Source organism: Athalia rosae, chromosome 2 (assembly GCF_917208135.1).
Source record: "Athalia rosae chromosome 2, iyAthRosa1.1, whole genome shotgun sequence".
NCBI classification, from domain to species: Eukaryota; Metazoa; Arthropoda; class Insecta; order Hymenoptera; family Athaliidae; genus Athalia; species Athalia rosae.
The window spans coordinates 9,094,156-9,120,866 of record NC_064027.1 but is presented as its reverse complement, the minus strand read 5'-3'; the positions used below and the strand labels follow the sequence as shown (position 1 = coordinate 9,120,866).

General features: G+C 39.2%; 3 protein-coding genes across 8 annotated transcripts in view; 2 read left to right on the top strand and 1 right to left on the bottom strand.

The window, feature by feature from the left end:
* LOC105683396 (flotillin-2) overlaps positions 1-26,711 on the bottom strand; it is a 135,377-nt gene that overhangs the window by 65,814 nt on the left and 42,852 nt on the right. The window lies entirely within an intron of this gene.
* LOC105693957 (glucose dehydrogenase [FAD, quinone]-like) lies at positions 3,162-10,213 on the top strand. Of its 3 annotated transcripts, none has more exons than XM_048649746.1 (5): positions 3,162-3,290; positions 3,810-4,105; positions 4,330-4,580; positions 7,646-7,959; positions 8,124-10,213. In XM_048649746.1, exons 3-5 carry the CDS (start codon positions 4,443-4,445, stop codon positions 9,532-9,534), a joined length of 1,863 nt encoding a protein of 620 aa, XP_048505703.1. In that variant the 5' UTR covers positions 3,162-3,290; positions 3,810-4,105; positions 4,330-4,442; the 3' UTR covers positions 9,535-10,213. The 3 variants fall into 3 exon arrangements, with proteins under 3 accessions (XP_048505703.1, XP_048505704.1, XP_048505705.1); XM_048649747.1 differs by having other exon boundaries at positions 3,173-3,310; XM_048649748.1 differs by lacking the exons at positions 3,162-3,290; positions 3,810-4,105; positions 4,330-4,580 and adding an exon at positions 7,055-7,534.
* Positions 13,876-26,343, top strand: LOC110116832 (glucose dehydrogenase [FAD, quinone]). 3 transcript variants are annotated; one of them, XM_048649743.1, is made up of 4 exons: positions 13,879-14,037; positions 14,113-14,204; positions 14,674-14,796; positions 23,512-26,343. In XM_048649743.1, the coding sequence occupies exon 4, from the start codon at positions 23,950-23,952 to the stop codon at positions 25,819-25,821; it is 1,872 nt and encodes a 623-aa protein (XP_048505700.1). In that variant the 5' UTR covers positions 13,879-14,037; positions 14,113-14,204; positions 14,674-14,796; positions 23,512-23,949; the 3' UTR covers positions 25,822-26,343. The 3 variants fall into 3 exon arrangements, with proteins under 3 accessions (XP_048505699.1, XP_048505700.1, XP_048505701.1); XM_048649742.1 differs by having other exon boundaries at positions 13,876-14,204; XM_048649744.1 differs by lacking the exon at positions 14,113-14,204.

The window sequence follows — 26,711 nt, the reverse complement described above, 5'->3', positions numbered from 1 at the left end:
ACCAATATCTCCGCATGCTATATATAATAATACAAATTTGATTATGCATATTACTATTTCATCCACGGGTTACATCCGAACGGAACTAACGTATTTGATTTACATACACGCCGATATTTCGAGGTGTTTCATGTATCCGAATGCATAAAATTTGATTCAATTAGAGCATAACAAAAAATAAATTAAGAATGTGAAAGTTTGCCCCAGCGATTACACTATACAGGGATAATATGTTGAGACCGGCCACTCCGTATACGCCTACTTAACGGCAACTCGATCTTCAGTCAACGCACCAATCACGAAATTTTCACCTGGCGGAGGATCTCGCACGTGTATTTCGTGATTGGTGGATTGGTGAGCGCACTTCGAGTTGCCGTTAAGTAGGCGTATACGGAGCGGCCGGTCTCAACATATTATACCTGTACACGGCGTATACACAGATATCAATTAAGGGTTATTTCATCTATCCAGAAATATCTTCTCGGTAAAAAAAGACCTGGATTATTTCTGATCTACTCTATACTTTCTCCAATGGTGTCGCACGATTCCGAGTCACGACCAGGATCGCTTTCACGAGTGCGGACGACGAGAGCACATTCTGTACGGAATATTATGAACAAACTGGACATAATTCAAGTGTCGATTAAAAGGATCGCTACCTTTCGAAGTAAACAATCGGAAAAAAATCATTATCGTTCGATAACGATTTATCTACCCAGATTTTCGATTAAACATTTCCTCTAATTCTCATCTGATCGAGAAGGAATGTCGACATCATGGACACTTCACTTTTCACGTCCATTTTTTTTTTTCCGCTCCCAGAGGTGATCAAACCGGTAGAATGGTATTCACCACCTGTCGCGAATGAATTTCGTAATTCTGAGCTAATCCAGATCGATTCCGCGTCAGATATCGCAACGGTGCGAGGGAAAAAGCATTCAATTACTATGTGACTGCGAGCAACCCATTTTTCCCATGAAAATGTGGAAAGATTTCGAGACAGATCAGCGGTCGTAATTAGTCGGATGAATAGCCTAATACATTACGAATAAATACCTACGCAAAGGATGCGTATAAATTGAAGCGCTGAGATTGCACTTTCTAATAATTTGTTCACGTGGTATATCCTGCACGTATATCTACATAACGCATTGTACGCACAACAATCTACGGTAGCGATATAGTTTCGTATTCCGTACGCGAAATCGTTGAATATTTTCCGAACAAAGTTCAGCAGCGGAATACAAAAGACAGCGCGATGCTAACCATCGGAGAAAGGTGTCAAATTTTGTTCTAAAACGCAACCGATTACAAAAAAGGAATAGAAGGTTAAGAATAGTAAAAAATGTTACGCAAAGATAAATATGTAGCTGCGATCCGATGCGACGGCCAAGGGCGTTGTAAACGCGATGCAAGTCCTGGTGTACGAACAGCGACGAAAAAAAAAAAAATAAAACTGCACGCACAATGGAGGCGCGTTGTACAATATAATGTTGACAAAGCCCTCGGTGACAAAACGTGCAATTACAGAGCCAGAATCTGAAGTAGCGAGCAAACTGTTATAAGGAACAGAGAAAGTGTATTAGTATAAGAATGAAGAGCGCGTCCGATCCAAGTCGTTCGAAACGAGCACAGGCGCAAGTGAGCGCGACGCATGGACAAGAGAAGCGCCTACATCTCCGATATGCTCGACACAAACTCGAAACCATTCGAAACGTTCCATAGGCACTCGCCCTGAACTTCGGTATGGTAATAAAATTCATCACGATCGCCTGAACAATTATTTTGATTTCTTTTTCTTTATAATCATTCCTCTTCTCACCGATTGATTCGTCGGTATAAAGGTGAGGAAGGGCTGTGAATCATTCGTACGCGCTATTGAGAAATTTCGAATTCATTTTTTAGCTGGGAAGAATTTTTTACGCTGCGAAAATCTTCTTTCTTCAATGCGATACCTTCGTTGATCTGCGGAGCGTGTCACTCACGTAGGTATATGAGGTAGGTATATGTGCACGAGATAGGTAGCCGTGACCTTGAAACTCTTGAGACACAAAATAAAAAAAAGGGCCATTAGTTTAAAAGAATGATTTCGAAAAAATGGTTCTAAAATTAGTGATTCTTCAAGGTTGTTCCTGCACAGCCGAATGATCCGATACGAAGAGATTCGTGGTTGCGCGTACAACGAGAAGATGATGAAGTCGTTCTTCTGGAAAACTCGTAAGTTGGTCACGAAGTTGACCCTGGCTCGCGGTCGCAGACAAGATGTACAATAAAACGAGAGGCGCGGTGTATCCGAGAGGCGTAAGAAGGAGAAAAAATCCCGCACCGATATGGAAAGAGTACGAAAAGAAGAGAGCAGGAAAAAGCTGGAGAGACTTGATTCCTCCATCCTGCGGTTCACGTACACATGTGTATAGAAAGTTCAATTCGGACGTCCAAACTCTGCCTTAAAACCCGAGCCGACGCACGTATGCTACAACGTATTTCTCGAAAGCAGCCTACGATTTTGTCTCAATCAATTGCCCGCAGATAATTTTATAATAATTGATTGAAGATATCATATAATACAGGTGAATCCGTCCGTTCAATTAGCCTATACCTATGTACAGCGAGTTATTTCGAGAATTTAACCGCAAAATGAGCTGTAAATTTCACTGAGAAATAAAATGTAAAAATGAAAATATGTTCTCGTTAGCCGTGGTATTGTAAGACTGGAATTGAGTAATAGCGTATCTATAGTTACTTCGAGATGGCCGATAAATATTAATTCGTAAAAGCGTGAAATTTAACGAGAATATAAAACTACGAACAACATAGACTACTCGCGCGGCCCTTAAATAAAATAAAGAACTGCCATAACTTGAAATTTTCTGGCATAGGGCGATAAAAGAAAACGAGGAAGCGTCACGCCACACCTGCACGTAGTCACGTATGGTGTCCCGAATCCAACGAGATACTTGGTGAAGCATAGGAGGAGAATACGGAATAGATGAAGATGAAGGGGAAGAGGAAGAGAAAGAGGAAGAGGAGAAGAAAAAGGAATAATAGAGAGATCAGGTAAATGTTTTAGAATCGAAAACTTGTCGAATAACGACTTAACGCTGCGGTGAAGGTGGCCGAAGTGGGGAGCCGACAAGTTTCACTCCTGGCATTCACCGTGAGGAGAGTTCGACTTCAACCGGCGTCACTTTGTATTCGCGATTTGTTGTCGATCAACCAAACTGAGAACTGTTCTATTTATTTTTATTCTAATCCACGAAGATATGTGACCTACTGAAGAAAAAGTGCGAGTGAGTTTTTAAGTGATCAGGTATAATAAAAAAAAAAACGACGCGCCAGGGACCAAAAAATCTCAAAGATCGAACACAATCACCTTATTAGGCATTAGCTTTTTCCATTTATTTATTCATCTTTCAAATCGCGTCAATTTTTATCTAATATATCTAATTTCCGTCTACTTGGTAATTGGTTTTTTTTTTTTTCTTTTTTTCGATTTGTACAATCGTTTCCATATTCATTGGTTTTTTTTTTCTTTTTTTTTGGGTTTTTTTCGACTCGATTATAAAATAATCAGATCGTGAAAATCAGATGAGTAATCGACAGAGAGTGTCGTTGACCTAGTATAGTGAAATAAACAAAACGAAATGTGGGAAATTTTTAGTGGAGTACATAAACCGCGTGGGATTATAATCCTGTACCTAGCTACTGCAGTAGACCGCACGTGAAATGCGGCGGTTTGATATAAATATCCACCTACGTAATTTCAATGATTAAATTATATATATATATATTTCCTTACTTTTTTTCAGTTTCCTCAAAGCCTCTAGGCGCTGTATACACGTATGCAAATGGATTTTTGCTCCGAGCGGAGAACGATCGATGAATAGCTGGATTTGCAATTCAAAAAGAAGAAAGTCATATCAGATCACATAATAGCTGACCAAATCTTTTTTTTTTTTTTTCCAAATACTATTATAATCATTGATCGTCGATGAAAAATAAAATAAATTCATAAAACGAATAAATTTATCTGATAAATTTTTGGACTCTCTACGTGACGACATCCATGATTCCCAGTGAAAGCGAACATCAATCCGTTAAATAGGTGAGTTATAACGTGAAATATCTCTAGAGAATAAATGAATTTCATTGTCAATTGCGTTTTTACCGATGGTACGAATGATCAACTATTCACCTTTTATTGCATGCAGTTAATCGAATGAAACCAAGTTCGTCAATCAGTAAAAATTAATCACGAAAATTGACAATATTAATGAAAAAAAGGTTGATCGGTTTCTGTACGTTTGTCACGATTCATTTCATTCACAGGACATCGACAAGAAGTTTTCAAATCAACTCTACAACGTTCTCCGTTTCGAGAATGATCTTACGAGTCGAATGAACGACGCGCTTCACAGTCCGGATTTAATTCCTAACGAAAAATGTCCTTCGGTTTGGCTACACTTGCCGGATCAACGTCTCTTTTGGGATTGAGCGTCGTTCCTCTCATCGCAGTCGGGCTAGGCATTTTTCGATACAACAATGTCGACCCGGAAGGACACCCAACGAGCGCGAGACAGGTCAGCACACTCAAATCTTTCCACCGTCGTAATACCCCATCGTTCTTTCATTCGGTGAAAATAACCCAGGTGACTTTTGCGTTATTCCGTAAAACACGCGAAACATCGTGGGAAAAAGATATTACACATATCCAGCGCGGAAAATATATGGAGCGACGTATCAAGACAATAACGGGATACAGAGATTTCTTTCGTTGCCCAAGAATGAGCCGCATGCGGGCAGTACGCACGAAATATGAAAGTTAATAATCTTGTAACACATCTCTAATTTCGAATAAGTGTACAGCTAAGGCGAACTATACGTACACAACTGTCACTGTAATATTTGCATAAACAATAACCGTCATAATTTTCACACGTAATAATAAGGACAGATGTGATTTGTTGTCAGTCCTTGACACGATATTACAGATATTTTCACTGAACTTTTGTTCACTCGATATTTCAGACCGTTAGCACAGAAATAAGAACAGAGACAAAAAGAACTGTTATCAGATCGTATTGGTGAACTAGAACATTTTCGGTAGAAAACCTTTGAAAACTTACTTAAACTTAAACTTCTTTAAAGCGGTAGAATAAGGAAACAGGGTGTTCCAAATCGGTTTTTGGATTCGGCGCTTCTGCCGTGCCAGGTGAGGCCCAACTTTTGTTTTTCAAATAAAACTCATTAGTTTGCATTGTATTTTTCTATTCCGATCGAGAAATTTTTTCTATATAGACCGAGAAATTCGAATATTTCGATCCATACATGGATTGCGACGAATCAAAGTGGGTCTACGACTAAAACCAATTGATATGTCTTATAATTTTTCTGCTTCCAACACCGAATAATCGATGATTACTCGATCGATTGCATGTGTAGATGATTTTGGCTTCCAGATTTGGATTCCTGAGCTGGTTATATGTGAGATTACTCTTAAAGAACCAAAAACAAATTCGATTTTTGAGCAAAAAATAAATCATGTTTTTAATTGGGTTTAATACACTTTTCTGACGTATTTTGACCTCAGGAAGCCGAATCTGAAAGAAAAATTGATCCATCTCTAAAATTGACCGAGTTATCGCCAATTTTTCGCTTTTTTTTGCATAAATTTGAGGATATCTCGAAGGGAAAAAATCGTAGCTCAATTTAGACAACAGATTCGTGTTCCTGAGGTCAAAATACATAAGAAAAGTGCCATACGATCGATTTTAAAAAATAAAAATTTTTGGCCAAAATTTGAAAAAATCGTAAGGGGTACCCCTTGGAAAAATCTCAAATTTTGGCCAAAAATTTTTATTTTTAAAAATTGATCGTATGGCACTTTTCTTATGTATTTTGACCTCAGGAACACGAATCCGTTGTCCAAATTGAGCTACGATTTTTTCCCTTCGAGATATCTCCATTTTTATGCGAAAAAATGCGAAAAAATAGAGATAACTCGGTCATTTTTGCAGATAGGTCAATTTTTCTTCCAGATTCAGATTCCTGAGCTCAAATTACGTTAAGATAGACTAAAAAATCAATTTTTTATTTTTGACCCCAAAAAGCTGAAAATTGGCGATAACTCGGTCAATTTTAGAGATGGATCAATTTTTCTTCCAGATTCGGATTCCCGAGATCAAAATACGTCAGAAAAGCATAATAAACCCAACTAAAACAATGATTTATTTTTTGTTTAAAAATCGAATTTTATTTTGGTTCTTCAAGAGTAATCTCACATATAATCAGCTCAGGAATCCAAATCTGAAAGCCAAAATCATCAACTCATGCAGTCGATCGAGTAATCATCGATTATTCGCTGTTGGGAGCAGAAAAATTAAGACATATCGATTGGTTTCAGTCGTAGACCCACTTTGATTCGTCGCAATCCATGTATGGATCGGAATATTCGAATTTCTCGGTCTACGAGGGAGCCCGAGCTTAGCTGGAGTGAGGTAGCCACGAGTGCGCGGTTTGTTGTGGGGCGTCACCTCTGCTCGGCCCCGAAGGTGACGTCTCACAACAAAGCGCTACGCTGCTAGCTACTCAACTTCAATTTCAAGTCAACAAAAGAGCATGTCATTTTTTGATTTTAAACTTGAATTACAAAAATAATAGGAAAAAAATGTTGAACAGTGAACGAGTAAAAAACAATCACAATCGACAATTTTTAGATATCTTATATGATTTTTGACAAAAAAAAAAAATTTTATTGCTGCAAGTACCCCACTTGATTAATTATTCATTTATTTATGATGTCCCCCTTGTATCCAACAACTTCTGACCGTATTGTAGTAAATGGAATACCTAGTATGTCATTCGGACGAAGTGCCATTATACCGCTATGATGTAAGAGTATTACATTTGAATGTAAAAAAAAAGTGTAATATAAAAAGATGAATTAAGATTTCGAATAAACGAATGTTGTATTACCTGAAAACGCGAGAGTCCTTGTCGAATACAGCCGGGTTTCACTTTCCAAACTGCATGTCACCGGACTGGGTTATATATGTTGTAATCTCATATCAAGAACTGGCCGGTCCATTAAAATCAATAATTGCTCAATCATGTTGACAAATTTGCACTATTACGCGCACTCCTACTATTCGTCATAAAATTCCCGATCAATCACACTCAATCAAGAAACGAAACACAAAAGAAAATTGAAACAATAAGTCAGAACAGAAAACGTGATTATGGTAATGATTTCGATTGAGAGAAAAATAATAAAACGCACTCGCGTATCATACGATCGGCAGTAACTGAATCTGTCATGTGCTGATTTTTGGGTCATGAGTGATTACAAATTTGAAAGGGAAAACAGAAAGATCGACTCTGTTCGTCTTACTCATCGCAACTGCCATGAACGTTCCTTACTCCGGAGTCGGAAAGATAAAACTTTATCTAGATTGTGACCTGTTAGTATTGCCAGTACGTAGCGAGCTAATAGTGGCAAGAAACTAGGTGCACCGTGGGGACCATAAAGTGCCGAGTAGGAATTCGTTCGTTTCAACGTTGGATTACCTAAGAGAAAAAGCAAAATTTCAAAGCATGATGCCAGTATCCAAGCAGGGAGTGAAAGAAATTGTTTGTTCTGTTACAGCTGCGGCCCATGTACGATTTCATTGTGATCGGTGGTGGGAGTGCCGGTGCCGTGGTTGCTTCCAGATTATCTGAAGTTTCAAACTGGAATATCTTACTTTTGGAGGCTGGAGGTGACGAAAATGAGATTTCGGATATCCCAGCGCTGGCTGGGTACACGCAACTTTCCGAATTTGACTGGAAATATCAAACATCACCCCCGGGATCGTCGCCGTATTGCTTAGCAATGACCGGAGATCGTTGCAATTGGCCTCGGGGGAAAGTTCTTGGGGGTAGCAGCGTGTTGAACGCCATGCTCTACGTACGGGGCAACAGGTAAATCGTCGAGATTCGATCAAGTGGGATATCGAAAGCCAGGGCTTCGTCGGTATCGGAAATGAATGATATCGATAGCTCATAGGTTCATTGAACGCTAATCTATTCGAGTATCATCGGCATTAGATATCCATTTCTCCATTTATTTCATATTCACATTTCAGACTGGACTACGACGGTTGGGCCAGCCTTGGAAACGTAGGATGGAGTTACGACGAGGTACTTCCGTACTTCATAAAATCGGAGGACAATCGTAATCCCTATTTGGCGAGGACACCTTATCATGGTACGGGCGGTTACCTGACGGTTCAAGAATCACCGTGGAGGACACCGTTGTCGGTGGCATTTGTCAAGGCGGGAATGGAATTGGGATACGAGAATCGTGACATCAATGGGGCGAACCAAACGGGATTCATGTTGTCACAAGGTACGTTGAGGAGGGGCAGCCGATGTTCAACGGCGAAAGCGTTCCTTCGGCCGGTAAGAAATCGTAGAAATCTCCACATTGCTATGAACGCGCACGCCACACGGATAATATTCAACAAGAACAAGCGAGCGATCGGCGTAGAGTACATCCGAGATGGTACGAAGAAGGTGATCAGAGTACGTCGAGAGATAATAAGTTCTTCGGGCGCGATCGGTTCGCCTCAACTTCTGATGGTTTCCGGAATCGGCCCGAAAGAACATCTCGAGCAAATGGGAATACCGGTATTATCGAATCTCCGAGTTGGCGATAATCTCCAAGACCACGTCGGACTCGGAGGTCTGACTTTCATAGTGAACGAACCGGTGACTTTGAAAAAGGATCGTTTCCAAACCCTTCCAGTCGCCATGGACTATATAATCAACGAAAGGGGTCCCATGACCACATTGGGAGTCGAAGGTCTCGCTTTTGTGAATTCAAAATACGCGGACAAGTCCGCCAACTATCCGGACGTGCAATTCCACTTCGCTCCGAGTTCCATTAATTCCGATGGTGGTGACCAAATTCGGAAAATCTTAGGACTGAGGGACAGTGTTTATAACACAGTTTACAAACCCCTGGTTTCATCCGAAACATGGACTATCCTACCGCTTTTGCTCAGGCCGAAAAGCTCCGGATGGATACGCCTGAAGAGCAAAGACCCTCTGGTATATCCCGACATAAATCCGAACTATTTCACGCATAAAGAGGACATCGACGTACTAGTCGAAGCGATTCGTATCGCCATGGAAATTTCTAACACGACAACATTCCAGAGATTCGGTTCTCGTCCTCACACAATACCGATACCTGGCTGCCAGCGTTATCCTTTCGATTCTTACGAATACTGGGAATGTTCTATAAGACATTTTACGTTCACCATTTACCATCCGACCAGTACTTGCAAAATGGGACCCGCCGGAGATCCGACGGCAGTAGTTGACCCCAGATTAAGGGTGTACGGCGTCCAGGGACTCCGGGTAGTCGACGGTTCGATAATGCCGGCTATCGTTAGCGGAAACCCCAACGCTCCGATAATCATGATCGGAGAGAAGGCTAGTGACATGATCAAGGAAGACTGGAAAATCAAGAAGAGAAATACAGGGAGGTAACGGGACGAGATTTTTCAATCGTGTCTGACATTGCGCAAACCTGTCACCCGAAACCAAAAAACATTTCAGGTCGATCGAAGCTACTTTCAAAGTATTCTTATCATTTTGTAAATACATTGTCAAAAAATGCGTAGGTATAGGACTGATGTTGTAGAAGCGGCACATCTGCGAAGTTTTAAAACCGCTCAACGAATCGATAATTTCTTCAAGAACTCATCGAAACTTAATCAAAAAAAAGTAATTTTCAAATCGAAAAAGATGCGACTATAGGTATAATGTTTGTGTAGTAATTTACGTACGCTGCGCATGATTTTCGTAGTTCTTTTTCCCCCTATCTGTAATTAAAACTTTATACCTTGTAGAGTTTCAGGAGAGATTTATAATTTAATCCATAGTAAACGGTATTCGCATGTAATACCATGTAATTTTAGTTTATAATTTAGACGTGCCATTTATTGTGTAATTCCTGTTGTCAAACTATAAAATAAGGAAATAAAAAATAGATCAATATAGAACAAAAAGAGGAGGTACACATAATGTACATAAAAATGCATACTATTGAATAATATGTATTATTAGAAACATTGATAGCGTCAAGCTCTACTACTGTAAATACTCTGTACATGACATCTAGGTGTATGATAAGGAAAAAATACAATGTTATATTGTTGTGAACAAATTTTCATTCCAAGTTCATTCATTTACCCCACGTACGTCAAAATACATATATCATGGAACAGTAGAAAATACTAAGATAGATTTTTTTTTAGATTCCAGAGTCAATAATCGCAATATTTTTTGTAGGTGTTGTTTTACATAACTTGGAATTAGACAAATCTGAATAAATGAGAGAAAGTTTGCCATTTGTTTTTTTTTTCAATCAATTCTATTTTTTCCACCACGCATTCAGACCGCATACGTGCTATACGTCGCGTTACGTGTTACGCTGTAGGGTCAATGATGGAATACCAATACGTTTCTAACGTATATTATTTCGTTCACAAAAATGACGATTACGCTGTTCGATTTTCGGCCAACTATACATGAGCAAATTTAGCTGAAAAATCGTTCGACAAAAAAAAAATGAGATTTTAGGACACCTACGAAAAAATGTATGTCTGGAATGTTCTCACATATATCGATTCCCGATACGCAAGGGTAGGTATGTATACTTATAACACGCTGTACGTACGTGAAATTTATAATATATATACACACGTATACATACATGCATACAACTTTCATTTCGCAGGTTGTAATAAGTTTTGGAGTCTTGGGCAAGTTATTACGTAGCAGTTTGAATTTAAATACGTGAGTTTTGCACGTAGGATAATTAGTAGGCAAGGACGCGAAGCTTTCGGATGTATTTATACTCATGTCTGCATTTCGAACATCGCGTGTCCATCACATAATCCCACCTTATACAAAGTACGATATCAATTCAAGATTAGCCTTAACGATTATACCTGTCTAAAACTACTACCAATTATGAAGTGGTGCTATCTCTAAATTGCCTGCAGAATTTTACGCGGAAACTGTATCACGTGCCAAGGGCTGCTGAAAACTTCCACGTCATATAAACTCAATGTTATAATCCAGGAGAAAAATTTACCTCATCGTTACTCTGTACTGAAAATGGAGAGGAAAAAAAATATATCGTTCGCATGTCAATTATGCATATAAATTGGGGAAATACCGGGAAGCCCATGCGTGCGGAATCAAAAACTAGTAAAAGAGAAAAAAAAAAAAAAAAGAAACGAACGAATGGTTTTTTAAACGAAAAAAAAACGGTGCGTAGGGGTAAGTAAAATTTAATACTTTTTTCAAACTACCGCATACCGCAATACTTTGTACGGCCAATTTATGCATTTAATAAATTTCTGTCGACCTAAATCCGGCGAAGTATGATGGAGCATACGATACGTAATGTGCACACACAAATGAACCATATACACGCACGACTTCCGTGAAAATGGATAAATCAATAACGACGCACGTTGACCTTATCGTTCCGGTTTCCGAGCCTAAAAATAGCGGATCGTCGTACGACGCGTATACACGTTCACAAAATACACGCGGGATCCCCGCAGGGAAACTCGAGTAGAATAATATGTAGACGACGAAGTAGTAACAGAAGCAACAGCGAAGCCAGGAGCAGAGATATACGTGTACCCCACAAGCACAAGGCTAGATTAAAATGCTGCTGCTGCCCAATGCCCACCGTTTAATATCCAAAGTTGAACAACCTTCCTGTCTTGCGACGGCCTTGACTCCGAAGACGAATCACGGGTGTCCGAGAACTGTTGCAACGCTTCCGTTACACTTACTCAAGGGGTTTTACGAAGGACGCGAGACCGAGATTTATTCACCATTGATTTCCTCTTCCAACTTTGATTCCCGAAGTTACGAATCTCGTAAAAAGAAATTATTGAAAAATTAATGACAATAATTTGGCTGCGGTTATATGCGGGCTGATGTCCACGGTCGGACGAGCAAACCACGGAAGTAAATGCCTTGAATATCGAGTAAATATCCAGAAACTGGTTAACACCCAGCTTATTGTTGGGTACAGCTGAATAATAACCGCGAATGAGGGGCGCCGTCACGGCGCGGTGGTCGCCATTTCCACGGCGCCTTCGAGTCAAGTATAAGGTCGGAAACACCGATAGAATTGTACTCGTTATTTACCAGGTATTCATTTCATCTGTTATAATCGATAAAATCTACAGAGGCTGCAGCTGATTTGCCTTCTTCGCGAGAAAGAAATCTCATTACTACATTTCAAAGATTCTCGCCAACAATCTCAAGAAGTAACCACAGCCGAAACTTTGCGGGGACGTTGAATTTTAATTAAAAAATCACACCGCCATCCAATAATTGCTCCGGTACACGAAGGACAAATAAATGGGGTACCTACCCCACAAATCAAGGAAATAAAAAAGTTAAAATCGCTAGGGCGATATGTGGAGTACCTACCGTGGGATTTCGAATGGGAATTTCATTTATTTTATTTTATCTCAATGAGTTACCCCAGTCTGTCGCGCATTGGAAAACTGACACCTTTACAAAATGATTGAAGAGAAAAGAACAAAATAAAATTGTTTCTTAAATATAATACGCGTAAAACGTACGTGCGTAAGTGTATGCCTCGTATATATAAATTTGTTCCGAACAAATTCTTAATGTAAATTTAAGCTTTTACCACATGCGTTTAAAACGTCCAGCGGAATGACGCGACAGAAAGCAGCGAGTATAGATATATTACGTGAGTATGAGGGAAAAAAAAAGAGAAAAAAGAGAAGGAAAAAATTCACAAACCCGAATCCGAAGAAAGTTTGTTACGACGGGAACAAATATGTCATAAATTAATATTTGTGGACAACGCAAATTTATCCGACAAACGTTAATTTAGGTGCGCCTTATATGCGTTTCTTTTTGCTTTTTTTTTCTTTTCTATCAATATTTATCGCCCGATATGTACGTACGTTGTAAGCAAAATGCTTATATACGTATAAAACTTGCGAATTCATCAAAGGAGTTTATTTTACTGATGATAAATTTTTTTCACAATGGCAACGTTTCTGTACAGATGAAACTAACATTGATAAACTCAAAATCAGTTACATAGAAGTAACGGTAAAATTCACCCGTACAAGAATTTCAGAGCTCGGAGGGATGAAAAAAACTTGATGCATAGAATTGCGGAATCTCGTTACAAACGCCCTTGTCGAGGTGAAATCAAGGGCAACTTTGTTTTCTTTGCTCCGTTTTATTTGCAACTTTACAAATTTCACATCCTTCACGCCTACGCCTACCTGTCACACGTGCAGAAACTATATTTATATGTGAATTCGTTGATCGGGACTGATGGAAAAAAATTCATTGAAAAATTCCCGTATAATGACAGGACTATTGCAAATTCATCGATGACATAGTGCGACAGTATATCATGAGATTGAGCCATTATTAATTACATGAACCTGAAATTCCTTTCGCTGTTACGTAACGACACAAACAACGTTACGCAACGATATTTTCAAATATTTCTGCGACGAAAATAAGCTAATTGAAAATTTTCGCCCACGTCCAGTTAGAATCCTTGGAATGATTATCGATGAACAAGGATTGAACATGGGGGGGGGGGGAAACAAAAAATGGAAACTTTTTTGAGAATATCGTCAGAAAACTAGCCTGCGATATCGCATCTCGCGGAGTTGGACGTGATAATGGAATATTGAGAAAAAGATATGTGAAACAAAAAAATTAACGCGCATTCTCTACACCTCGTCGCTCGAAGATTTGGTCACCACGTCCAAACCCACGCGAGAGTATAGGTATGTGTGATAACGTGTATAGTTGAGTTAAGGTGCAGAGGAGTTTGGTGCCGTGGTCATAAATGTGAACTCTTCGTAATCCGCATCAGGAGAAACACTTTCACTATCGAAGCAAACCTCGAGTGCTCTGGCTGACAGCGGTAAAGGAGAGGCGAGACAGTGTCGTTCCGTGAGTTGAACAGTTCCAAACTATACATTTAACTAAGCTGAACAGGAAGGAAGGATTTATAACGGATTCTTGCAGTTTCCTCATCGATCGTTCGATTCATTTGATTCTCGGTTGTTTCCCCGCGTCCTTCGATAACAGGACGATGCACGGTGACGATCAAGAACAAGGTCAGTTGGATCCAACGTACTACGATTGCAAAAATCTTAAAACACATATTTTTCGAAACGGTGAACAAATAAAAATCAGATCGACATACCGTGCGCGGGTGTTGTTTGAATTTTGCTACGTCTAATTTACGATCAGTGATTTTTTTTGATTCTCTTCGCGTTTTTTTTTTTTTTTTTGTTTTTTTTTCTCTTTTGTCTTCGTTTTCATTTTTACGAACCACTGCTCAAATCTGTCGGAATATCGCTCCATTTCGGAGCAGGCAGTCCCAAACGATCTGCAGACCATGAGGACGGCGAACATACACGTTTGAAAATTTCGCAAGGGAACGTTGCGCAACGAAATTTCTCCCAAAATTAATTTAACCAACTGAAAGTGTTGCGAACGATAACAATGATGATATTGAGTAATAATAATCATGAATAAATTGGCTAATCTTTTCTTTCGTTTTTTTCTTCTATAACACGTCAGTCGATGTCCAGATTTGAGAGAGAAGAAATCTTCTAGTTGGACGAGCAGTGCGGCAAAATTCGGAGTGAACTTGGTCCGTAACCCCTGACGGAATTCCTTTTCAAGATCGACGATCATGAGCAGGTGTGTAAAGTTTTAATAACAACGTTATCATGATCGTAGCCATAATAATACGATGAACGTGATTAACGTATCTCTCTTCTCTACTGATCTCATCTGTTCATTTGGTTTTTAGTTTCTTCGGTCAATCGAATACATCCCTGTTTGATGTGATCTCCGATCATGTGTCTCGGTTTCATGTATACGATCCCGGAGTAAATGCATTAAATAAGGAAAAAGAAATTCCGGGAAATGCCGTTCTTGTTGCAGTAAATACTCCTTAATTATATGATCGATCGGACGCTCGCGGTGATTACCGGTATTCATTCTCACGATGGGAATAACAAGTTACGATTTCGAATTTCGAATGTTTTACGCGATTCTCGTAAAATTCGATTTCCACACGTGAGGTGTGAAGATAGTTCGTTTGAAAGAAAATCAAATAGATAATATTATGCATAACTACGAATGTAAGAGTATATGGTATATATGTGTACGGGCCATTCCACGTGAACCGGATCAGTCACCTCTCAGATATTTTTTTAATTTGGCATGTCGATTGTCCATGGGGAGTTAGATTTTTGTGCCAAAGGATTTTTGAATTAGTGCAAATTTCGATTTATTATGAACAATCGAAAAATTGAGAGGCGGCTTGTTTAAAAAATCATAACTTCGTCAAAAATAATGTTAGATTCAATTTTTTTTTTTAAATTTACGCGGATGTGGCTATAGATTTATGAAAAAAATAAATGGTGCCGAAAAAGTTTATTTATCATTTGTTTATTTGACAATGAATTTTTAAATGATTTTTAAAACACTGATGGATAGCACCGAAAAATTTTAAAAAAATGCTGACATATACTTTGAACTATACTACAGCCTGTGAATTAATTTCAGAGATGCGTTCGGCTTTGTTTTCGAGTAAAAAATCATCGAAGTTGGCGGCGCGCATGAATTCGAGCTCGTCGACGCCTATGCGCGTGATGACGCGCGTCGAGCGACAGAGATCCTATCTACTCTGTACGGACGCTACTTGGTGTACGCTCGACCGCGGTATTCACGAGTCATTTTCGCGATGATCGACACCGTTTAAAAATCTGAAAAAAATTCCATAGCTTCCCCATAACACGGCAAAGCCATAGAGTAAGTTCCAGAGATGTGTTATTTCTCGTTTTCGAGATATCCGGACGCATTGGGACTTTCCATGCTCGCTACTTGGTAGACACTCGGCGGCGGAATTCACGAGTCATTTTCGCGATGATCGACACCGTTTAAAAATCTGAAAAAAATTCCATAGCTTCCCCATAACACGGCAAAGCCATAGAGTAAGTTCCAGAGATGTGTTATTTCTCGTTTTCGAGATATCCGGACGCATTGGGACTTTCCATGCTCGCTACTTGGTAGACACTCGGCGGCGGAATTCACGAGTCATTTTCGCGATGATCGACACCGTTTAAAAATCTGAAAAAAATTCCATAGCTTCCCCATAACACGGCAAAGCCATAGAGTAAGTTCCAGAGATGTGTTATTTCTCGTTTTCGAGATATCCGGACGCATTGGGACTTTCCATGCTCGCTACTTGGTAGACACTCGGCGGCGGAATTCACGAGTCATTTTCGCGATGATCGACACCGTTTAAAAATCTGAAAAAAATTCCATAGCTTCCCCATAACACGGCAAAGCCATAGAGTAAGTTCCAGAGATGTGTTATTTCTCGTTTTCGAGATATCCGGACGCATTGGGACTTTCCATGCTCGCTACTTGGTAGACACTCGGCGGCGGAATTCACGAGTCATTTTCGCGATGATCGACACCGTTTAAAAATCTGAAAAAAATTCCATAGCTTCCCCATAACACGGCAAAGCGATAGAGTAAATTCCAGAGATGTGTTATTTCTCGTTTTTGAGATATTATTGTGGCTTAATATGTCCAAGTAGCAAGCGCGGAGTGCCATATGCGTCCCTATATCTCGAAAACGAGAAATAACACATCTCTGAAACTTACTCTATGGCTTCGCCGTGTTATGGGGAAGCTATGGAATTTTTTCCAGATTTTTCAACGGTGTCTATCATCGCGAAAATGACTCGTGAATACCGCGGTCGAGCGTACACCAAGTAGCGTCCGTACAGAGTAGATAGGATCTCTGTCGCTCGACGCGCGTCATCACGCGCATAGGCGTCGACGAGCTCGAATTCATGCGCGCCGCCAACTTCGATGATTTTTTACTCGAAAACAAAGCCGAACGCATCTCTGAAATTAATTCACAGGCTGTAGTATAGTTCAAAGTATATGTCAGCATTTTTTTTAAATTTTTCGGTGCTATCCATCAGTGTTTTAAAAATCATTTAAAAATTCATTGTCAAATAAACAAATGATAAATAAACTTTTTCGGCACTATTTATTTTTTCCATAAATCTATAGCCTCATCCGCGTAAATTTTAAAAAAAAAATTAAATCTCACATCATTTTTGACGAAGTTATGATTTTTTAAAGAAACCGCCTCTCAATTTTTCGATTGTTCATAATAAATCGAAATTTGCACTAATTCAAAAATCCTTTGGCACAAAAATCTAACTTCCCATGGACAATCGACATGCCAAATTAAAAAAATATCTGAGAGGTGACTGATCCGGTTCACGTGGAATGGCCCGTACATATATATTCGTATAATATACATGCGGTACGTAATATATCGTTGCTATCCAATTATCACCAGCGAGAGATGGTTATTTATAACTGTGTGTGTATAGTTGGCATACCGGTAGCGTTGCGTAACTAACATCCTATACTATCCACGTTACAACCATCACGGCATAAGAAAAACGAAAGTCTTGACTGGTCAGAAGGGATGAGCGATTCGATACGGTATTCGTATGATGTACGTGTTGTCATTTATGTAACAAGAAACCGGGTCATCCTCTGGACGCTGATCGAAAACTAATGCCGAGTGTTAACAGTACGCGAATAGCCCGATGCTAATTGCTGGCTTGCACATTCGGATATCGCTGACGTGGTTGAAATGTGCCATAAAAATTTATCGAGTTTGCATCAAACGTCACAGAGTGTGAAAATAAGCGTGATTATCGATATTTTTTTCTCACGATTAAGTACTTACCTTTTCAACGAACTTGATTTTAATTCACTTCCTCGAACTAACAAGTAATTCGAAATTAACAATTTGAACTCCGTAAAAAAAAAAGAACAAAATTATGACGTCTGAATGACTTCGAATTTATTTTATTCAATTGCTTGGGGGGGAACAAAATCATTTCGAAAGTAGTTCAACTAATTAATACACCATAAGTGGATGCTATTGTAATATTGTTAAATTGGTGAGTCAATTAGACAATCGTCAGCGTAACGCATATCGTTGTAATGTACGTGTTATACAACTCGATTCCAAATTTTACAGCGCGTAATTGTAAAATTATAATACTTTCATGAAATTTAAGCTAAAATTAATTCAAAGAACAAAATACGGTTATTAAATTCGATAGCATTCGTACGTACAACATTGAACAGTGTGTACAATCTACCCACGGTGAAAGTTATTACGGACTATTTATAACAGAGAAGAAATGAAAATCGACTAATAATCCAGTTGATGCTTTATATATAGAAATACGATAACCGAGGGAGATAAAAAAAAGTAGCTGAATAATGTCTCAATGACGGCCGATTCATCTTGCACATTCTCTTTCACGCTCGAGTTGTTAATCGTTATGGTTTCCGCGAAGCAACGTTCGTTCGCACCTTATATCTACATAACTTCAACTGGGTCACACTTTGATATTGAACTTGATCGATTCGCGAGATTAATTAATAGAGACACGAATATTTTTCTCGCGAGTTTTTTTCTCGTTTCATCTGAATAAATAATTCGAGAGAATATGAGGTCGTCAAATGGTTGGTGCAAAAAAAAAACAAATTTTTTTTACTTTAATTTATACACGAAATAACATTACAAATTGAATAACGTGTTTTCTCAGCATTAATAATATTTTTCCAATTCTTCCTTAGAACGCCCCCCCATGCTTACTCGACGAGAAAGAGAGAGAGAGAGAGAGAGAGTGAAAGCAGTGTAACAGTGAAATAATAATTCGATTTATTCATGGTTTTTTTCTTCTTTTTTTTTCATTTTTAAAGAATTCAAGATCCTCCCAATTTCTCAGGTGATTAGTCAGGAGAAGAAGTTAACGACGCCTAGGCACACGCGTTCTTGAAACGTTCAACACGCGGCGACTTTCTTTAATTCAATTTTGCAATACATTGAAAAAGTAAAAGTTATATTTTCAATACATAAAAATTTTAGTAAATAAGCGATGTATAGATGTAACTATATATATTTAATTTCTCTGGATATGGTATCGCAAACTTAGTTATTAATAATCGAAAAAGAGAAAAAGATGTGGATAAATCACAAACAAAAAACCCACTAGGTTTTCTATGATATATTTTCGAAAAATAATTCAATTTAATTTAGCGAGACAAAAATTAAAATTAATACATACGTGTTTGTAAGGTATCCACATTTTTTAATTTCGTAAGACACATGTAGACAAAAATAAGCTAAACGGTCTAGCTGTCGGTATATGTGATTTCCGAGGTAATTTCTCACCTGAAACATAAGAAAAATTAACATCATTAATAATTAAGAAAATCTTGATACACGAAAATATCTGAATTCCGTAGCAGACGATTGAACGAAGAAAAAGATAGGAAGGAAAGAAAAAGAAACGAATGAACAAATCAAAGAATAATCAATAGGATGAAATAAAATGTGATGACGATTTGAAAATGATCTCGCTATAACAGCAATACTGCTTGAAAATGTATATTTTTTTTTTTTTTTTTGAGCACACTGCAGTGTACGATGAACCGGTAACTGTGCGCGTGCATAACGATGATGTTTTAATTGGCACATGGATAATGAGGTGTACACGAACTTGGGATAGTAGGATAATGCACTCGACCAGGGAACACGTATGTTCTTTGATACGACAAGAAAATTTCACCTCGACATATTGTATTTAAATCACACGAAGTTCAGAACCTATACGTCGTGAGTGTGTTCATGCTTCAGCTTTTTATACGTGCTCATACACGAATTGTAAGCCTACCTACGTCCGATATAATCTTCGAATACTTTGCTCTAGTTTATCGGTGGAACTCAGGATCGAGCCAATCAGCTAATTAACGACGTGAAGTTCGATCAAATCGAACAAGGAAACATCGTCGTTTTCATTGTACTTATGTACACGGATATCGGTCGCAGATTTTTCACTTTTCACAATGTGAAAATTAACGTATCTCTATTTCTAATCAATACTGATTCTCAGTAATTATTTTTCAACGATTCCGATTAATTAATCTAAACTCTGCCCGCGTGCTAAAGAAACATAGAATTTCCTTATCTTTTATTTATCCGCTTCTTCGTTCAATCACAAATTCTTTTCATCTTTTTTTCACACACATATTTTCATACGAGACATTTTCCATTCGACATATACTATATGATTGCGTATGCGAGTTGTACGAAAATAAAAAAATATATATATAATATACATGTGGTGAATTATATCGCGCATATACCCGCGTGTATAAAATCTAATCACGGAACAAAAAAGACAGGCGTGTGCGTGTACTTTACACGTACAGGCACCTTACTTACGTATCTCCGCGTATAATTACGAAACATTAATTAAAATCTATGAAATGAATCACCACGCGATGAAAAGTAGGAAGAAAGTTCAAGTATAATATTAGTAATATTATGTGCCGTATACACATCTATTAATTAAATAAATATATACGCGAACAAGTCCGACGACATTTTTTTTTTTCTTCTACTCATTTCATTTCCACATTCTTTTTCTATCATTTTTATCTCGCGCTACACATCACAACTTCTTCTGACAATATATATATATATGAAAAATTTTCTGCTCGAAGAATATTAACCCCGTTTTGTAAAGGAAGTATTTAAAAAGAACGCGCCGATGACTCAAAGATGACCTTACTTTTCTTCTGCGATTAAAACGTGAATTATTATTAGGTCAAGATGAAGAGGGAGAGAAAAGAAACTGGATAAAAAATGATGACGATAATGATCCTCCGTTCTTACGTGCCTTCGTAAAATGCGAATAATTACAAAGCTTCGGCGTGGATATACATAATAGAACAAAGATGCAGAATCTACTTCCGGTCACGTGTTTCCCGGCGAATTTAACACAGGTAACGACGCGAATAAGAAAGCTTCGCTGGATGATATAAAATTAACTGCAGGAAAATCTCCTATTCTAATAACACATAAAAGTAATAGCCACGTATATACGTATGTATATAGAATAAAAAGAAGAAAAAAAATAAAAATAAAGAAAACGAAGACGTGATTTATAATTTTATAGATGAGGAAAGAAACTGCAAGAGCGTGACGTCAAATTGCGATTATATTGAACTAAATTTGATCGAGTCGAATGAAAAGAAAAACGAATGTTTACCGAGCGTGCAGTATAATAAGAAGTATGCTACGTCGATTGGTTACGATATGAATTGTCGTGTTCGAGTACGGGCACAAATGATCATCTGTGTAAACCGTCTATAATTTACAAGTCGGGGAATTCGGCGATAAAAAATCCGAGCAATGTAACCGTGACTTTTTTTAGACAAAAAGAAGAAGAAACAGAAGAAGAGGCGTATAGCTATAGTCGTCGTATCTGCGAGAGTGAAATACTTTCTCCTTTCGCCGTTATGAGATCACCATTTCATTCGTTCCTTCGTTCATCCGTTCGTTCGTTTATTCAATCTACCCGTTTGATTGTGAGGGAAAAATTAAACCTGCAAACTTACAATCGACTCGACTCACGTACAACCATGAGAGTATACATATGTAACGGTAGACGTCCATCACCGGAACACGTTCAACTATCTATGACCACGACCACAAAGAAATTGAGCCCAGGAGACGAGATTGCCATGTTACATGGACATATGTGGGGGTGTTGTGAATTTCCGCCTACGCTTTTGAAGCCGTTCGGCGTACGTGCAAATTGCATGTATTGGTTCATCTAACGACATTCTCCCATTATCACCCGATGATCTGAATTGTCGATCGATTCGACGCGTGAAACTTTGAAGATCATACGTCCAGTTAGGTCTTGTGCCTCGTGAAACGTCACGTTATGTGAGATTGGGAATTCGAAATTTTTTAGGGTCATTCGTCCTCCCGCTGTCTTCCTTTTTTACCTCGACGGAATACTCGATTAAATTTACCCCCACCAGGATGCAAGGGGTCCCTGACGGGCATTCAGCTTCGACTGACCTGTTATTGGGATGATTAATATTTAGCCGAAATGAAAAATAAAAAATTACCATTGTGCGGATGAGTGCTGAAATTTTATTGTTAGTCTTATCGAACGTCAGAGACGCTGGGTAAAATCTACGGTATGAATTTCTTAATAAATATCATAACAAAAAAGAACAAATATACCAATAACGATCAGAAAGAATTAATTTATTTGTTATTCAAATTTGGAAAACATAAATCGTCTCCGTCGAGCTAAAAATATGAATAATATCAATTAATTTTACTTTCTTTCGCATTTTCTTTCCGTCCGTACAAACTGCGTAGATATTTTTGCATTTGAGTCTGAGAAAAAAAAAGTTCAATTATTTTTCTCAGATCAAGAAATATTTCTGAAGGGTCGGAATTTATAATCCAATTAATTACCGGATCGCTTTCGAACTGTGGGAATTTCATCGCCGCGGGTACACACATGTAAATACATATATGTATATAATATACATAATTCAATTGTCTCACGCGATAGGAAAGTAAACGACGACGCACTATTATAGTGTCGTACTTTCGGGCCCTTCTCATTAACACTTTCCCACCTTTAAAATTTTGTATTATTTTTGGTGCGCCACAAAAAAAAAAAAAACGTTTTTTTTTTGCTTCAATTTTTCAACGCGTCATGTTATACAAGATTCTACTGCATTGCAACACATCGTAGATATTGATCCGCCATCTCATACGTATTGTGTGTGGAAAAAAAAAATAATATCTGTTTTCCCCAATTGACTGTGAAACGAGAGAAATTTGAATATACCAACCGGCCGAAGCGCGTAGATATGTAATGCGATACTTGGTGATAGATATTTTTTTTTTCTTCTCTTTTTATTTTCTTTTATTTTATTTCTCACAAACTTTCACTCTGCAACGTATTCGCGTATATTACGTGCGTAAGAGGTGCCTTGGACGAGGTTGAGTATTGCAGTTGTGTAAAATTGGTGCAATTTTCATACTCAACCCAACTGTATCACCGTAACTCTAATAATACCTTGAAATGTAGAAACTATATTGCTCCAGATTATTACTGTCTCCGTTAAACGTTATCACGGCCGTAACAACAAATCCAAGGATGAGTTTTTCCAAACTCCGATATTAAGAGGAGCTCGATTTGAAAGACATGCGCTTGACCTCGACTGGACTTCCTCATTCATTGAGCATGCTTTCTTTCTAGTTGACTTTCCTCATTCTTCCAATTTTTCTCGCGTGCAGCGCGTTGACTGGCCAGGAAAACCGAGCGAGGCTCCTCCCACTCTCGGAGTCTGGAACGACTCACCCTATAGCATGCATAGGCGAAATTTGTCACGCTGATTAAATCAAAGACCCGTGAGAAGTACAAACTTTTTGTTAACATTTCTTTATCTTTGTTTTTTTCATTTCATTTTCAGAATTCAGTTCGCTGCTTACTGCAAACGTCCCATCTGAAGCGGAGGTCATATAATGCATTGCGTACTTCGTGGCCGGGGACTCCAAAAGCTTCGTGCACGGCCACCTGATATTGATTTATGACCAACGTGCTACAGTTGTTTTGTGATAAGCGTGTAAAATAAGTGTAAATAAAATATTGGAAGAAAAAAGAGGAAGAAGAACCAACGATATTATTAGGAGTGAAGTACATCAGTGCGAATCGAAAAGTAGATATAAGTTTCAAAGTATATCCACGTAAGTAGAGTGAAGTGTGACGCTGGAGTAAAAGTCGGTTTTGAACGGACGCGATGTATTTTTCTATTTCCAGTTATTAAACCGTCGAAAACCCTGATATAATAGAATTTGTCGAGGAATAGTAACCGTAAAGTAGATTGGTATAGAAAAAAAAAGCGAAAAATATGGTTTTCAGCGCGATCGTGGTAACGTCAGCGTTAAAAGGAGCGGTGGGAGTGGTCGGTACAGGGCTATGGTTAATTCCATTACTAATTGCCGGACTCACGTACTACAGATATGACCTTGTTGACCCAGAAAGTCGACCGATAAATCGATACCCTCTGGACCCTGTTTACGATTTCGTGATAATCGGTGGCGGTTCAGCGGGTGCGGTGGTGGCCAGTAGATTGTCGGAGATAACGGATTGGAAAATTTTACTCCTCGAGGCTGGTCCGGATGAAAATGAAATAACGGACGTACCTTCGTTATCCGCATACCTCCAGTTGACGAAATTGGATTGGCAGTACAAGACCGAACCGACTGGAAAAGCTTGTTTGGCGATGAAAGGTGCGAGATGTAATTGGCCGCGTGGAAAAGTTCTCGGAGGATCGAGTGTCCTCAACTACATGCTCTACGTGAGGGGAAACAAGCACGACTACGATCTGTGGGAATCGATGGGGAATACCGGATGGGGTTACGATCAGGCTTTGTATTACTTCAAAAAATCAGAGGACAATCGTAACCCGTATCTTGCCAAGAGTCCCTATCACGGTACCGGGGGTTTGCTCACCGTTCAAGAAGCGCCGTGGAAAACACCGCTCGTTGTCGCTTTCGTCGAAGCCGGAACGGAGATCGGATACGAGAACAGAGATATCAACGGGGAACACCAAACTGGATTCATGATCGCCCAAGGAACCATCAGAAGGGGATCGAGGTGTTCAACGGCGAAGGCTTTCCTCCGACCCGTCAGACTCCGAAACAACATACACACGGCCATGAACGCCCACGTTACCAAGATCATCATCAATCCGGTCTCCCTGAAAACCGTGGGTGTCGAATTCATCAGGGATGGAAAGAGGCAGCTGGTAAGGGCGAGAAAGGAAGTGATCCTGTCGGCCGGGGCGATAAATACGCCACAAATCTTGATGCTCTCCGGTATCGGTCCGAAGGAGCACCTGCGACACGTCGGAATACCGCTGTTGAAGGACTTGAGGGTCGGCGATAATCTTCAGGATCACGTCGCCATGGGGGGCCTTACATTTCTCATCGACAAACCGGTGGCGATCGTGCAGGATCGATTCTCACCGGTCGGCATAACGATGCATTACTTGGCGAACGGTAAGGGACCGATGACGACGTTGGGCGGCGTCGAAGGACTAGCTTTCGTCAACACGAAATACGCCAACAAATCGGGAACTTGGCCAGACGTTCAGTTCCACATGGCGCCGGCTTCCATTAATTCCGACGCTGGCACCCAAGTCAGGAAGATATTCGGCCTGACCGACAAGGTGTACGACACCGTCTACAAACCAATCGCCAACAAGGATGCTTGGACCATAATGCCGCTTTTACTGAGGCCAAGATCCCGAGGAACGGTGCGTCTTCGTAGTTCTAATCCTTTTCACAAGCCCGTGATAGACGCCAATTACTTCGCGGACCCGTACGACGTCGCGGTTTTGGTAGAGGGAGTGAAAATCGCTATGCGGGTGAGCGAGGCCAAGGTCTTCAAACAGTTCGGCTCGAGAGTTCATCGCAACAAACTTCCGGGCTGTCAACATTTGAAATTCGCCTCTGACGCGTACTGGGAATGCCAGATCCGACACATTTCGATGACCATTTATCACCCCGTTGGAACGGCTAAAATGGGACCGGAATGGGACCGAAACGCAGTAGTGGATCCAAGATTAAGAGTCTACGGCATTGAGGGCCTACGCGTAATCGACGCCTCGATAATGCCCACTATTTCCAGCGGCAATACGAACGCGCCCGTTATTATGATCGCTGAAAAAGGTGCCGATCTGATAAAAACTGATTGGTTGTCAGCGTCGAAGAGGTGACGAATGTTCATAGTTTGATCTCGTTAAAATGTAATTTTCACGAACTCTTAGGGTAATCAAAAATAAACTTTTAAATTTTCTAACGAACCATTAAATAATTCTGACGAGCTGTTTCCGCGCGGTGATAAAAAAAAGACACGTGTGCTATTTCCTAAGTTATATTTGTTTCTCAGGTACAATTAGTGTGAAGTGAGCGATTTTCTAGTGCCATAAGTTGAATGGAAGAAAAAGAAGAAAGAAAAAATATTGAAAAAAAAACAAACTTGTGCGAACTGCTGATGAATCGAGTCGTAAAAAATTGCAAAAGCCCCAACAAACGCTCTGCTGTTATCGTAAATCTATGAGCCTGATATTCAGAGGCGTGCAAAAGATGTAATATAGTATAGAGAGCCAAAAAAATGTACATAATTTGGCAATTCCACGACTGTAATTGTAGGAAAATATTTGTTAACAAGTGAGTATTACGAAGGTGTACATTGTTTGTAAATATTATTGCCAATAAAATGACGATCGATCCTGTTACCAAATTTAAATAACCTCTCGGTAGATGTAAGGAATGACGAATATCGTCGGAAATCTAAATTGGATGCAATATTTTCAGAATTCGTCAAAGATTTCGTTACGACTCTTTTTTTCAAACTGATCGTCAAAAGAATTCTGCAAGAACGTTCGGTATACCTATATGAAAACGTGTATCGTGGTAATGGAAAGTATACCGATCCAGGAACTGGAAGGCGCTGCATCTGTTTCACCTTCACCCGCCTTTCGCTCCCACCACATGAACAGCCGGAGTAAGAACAACAATGGTAAAAAAATTCAAGGAAATACCGCGAATCTGGTAGAATGGAACGTTCACCGTTGAACAATTAATTCGTTCGCTGTCTCCGTAT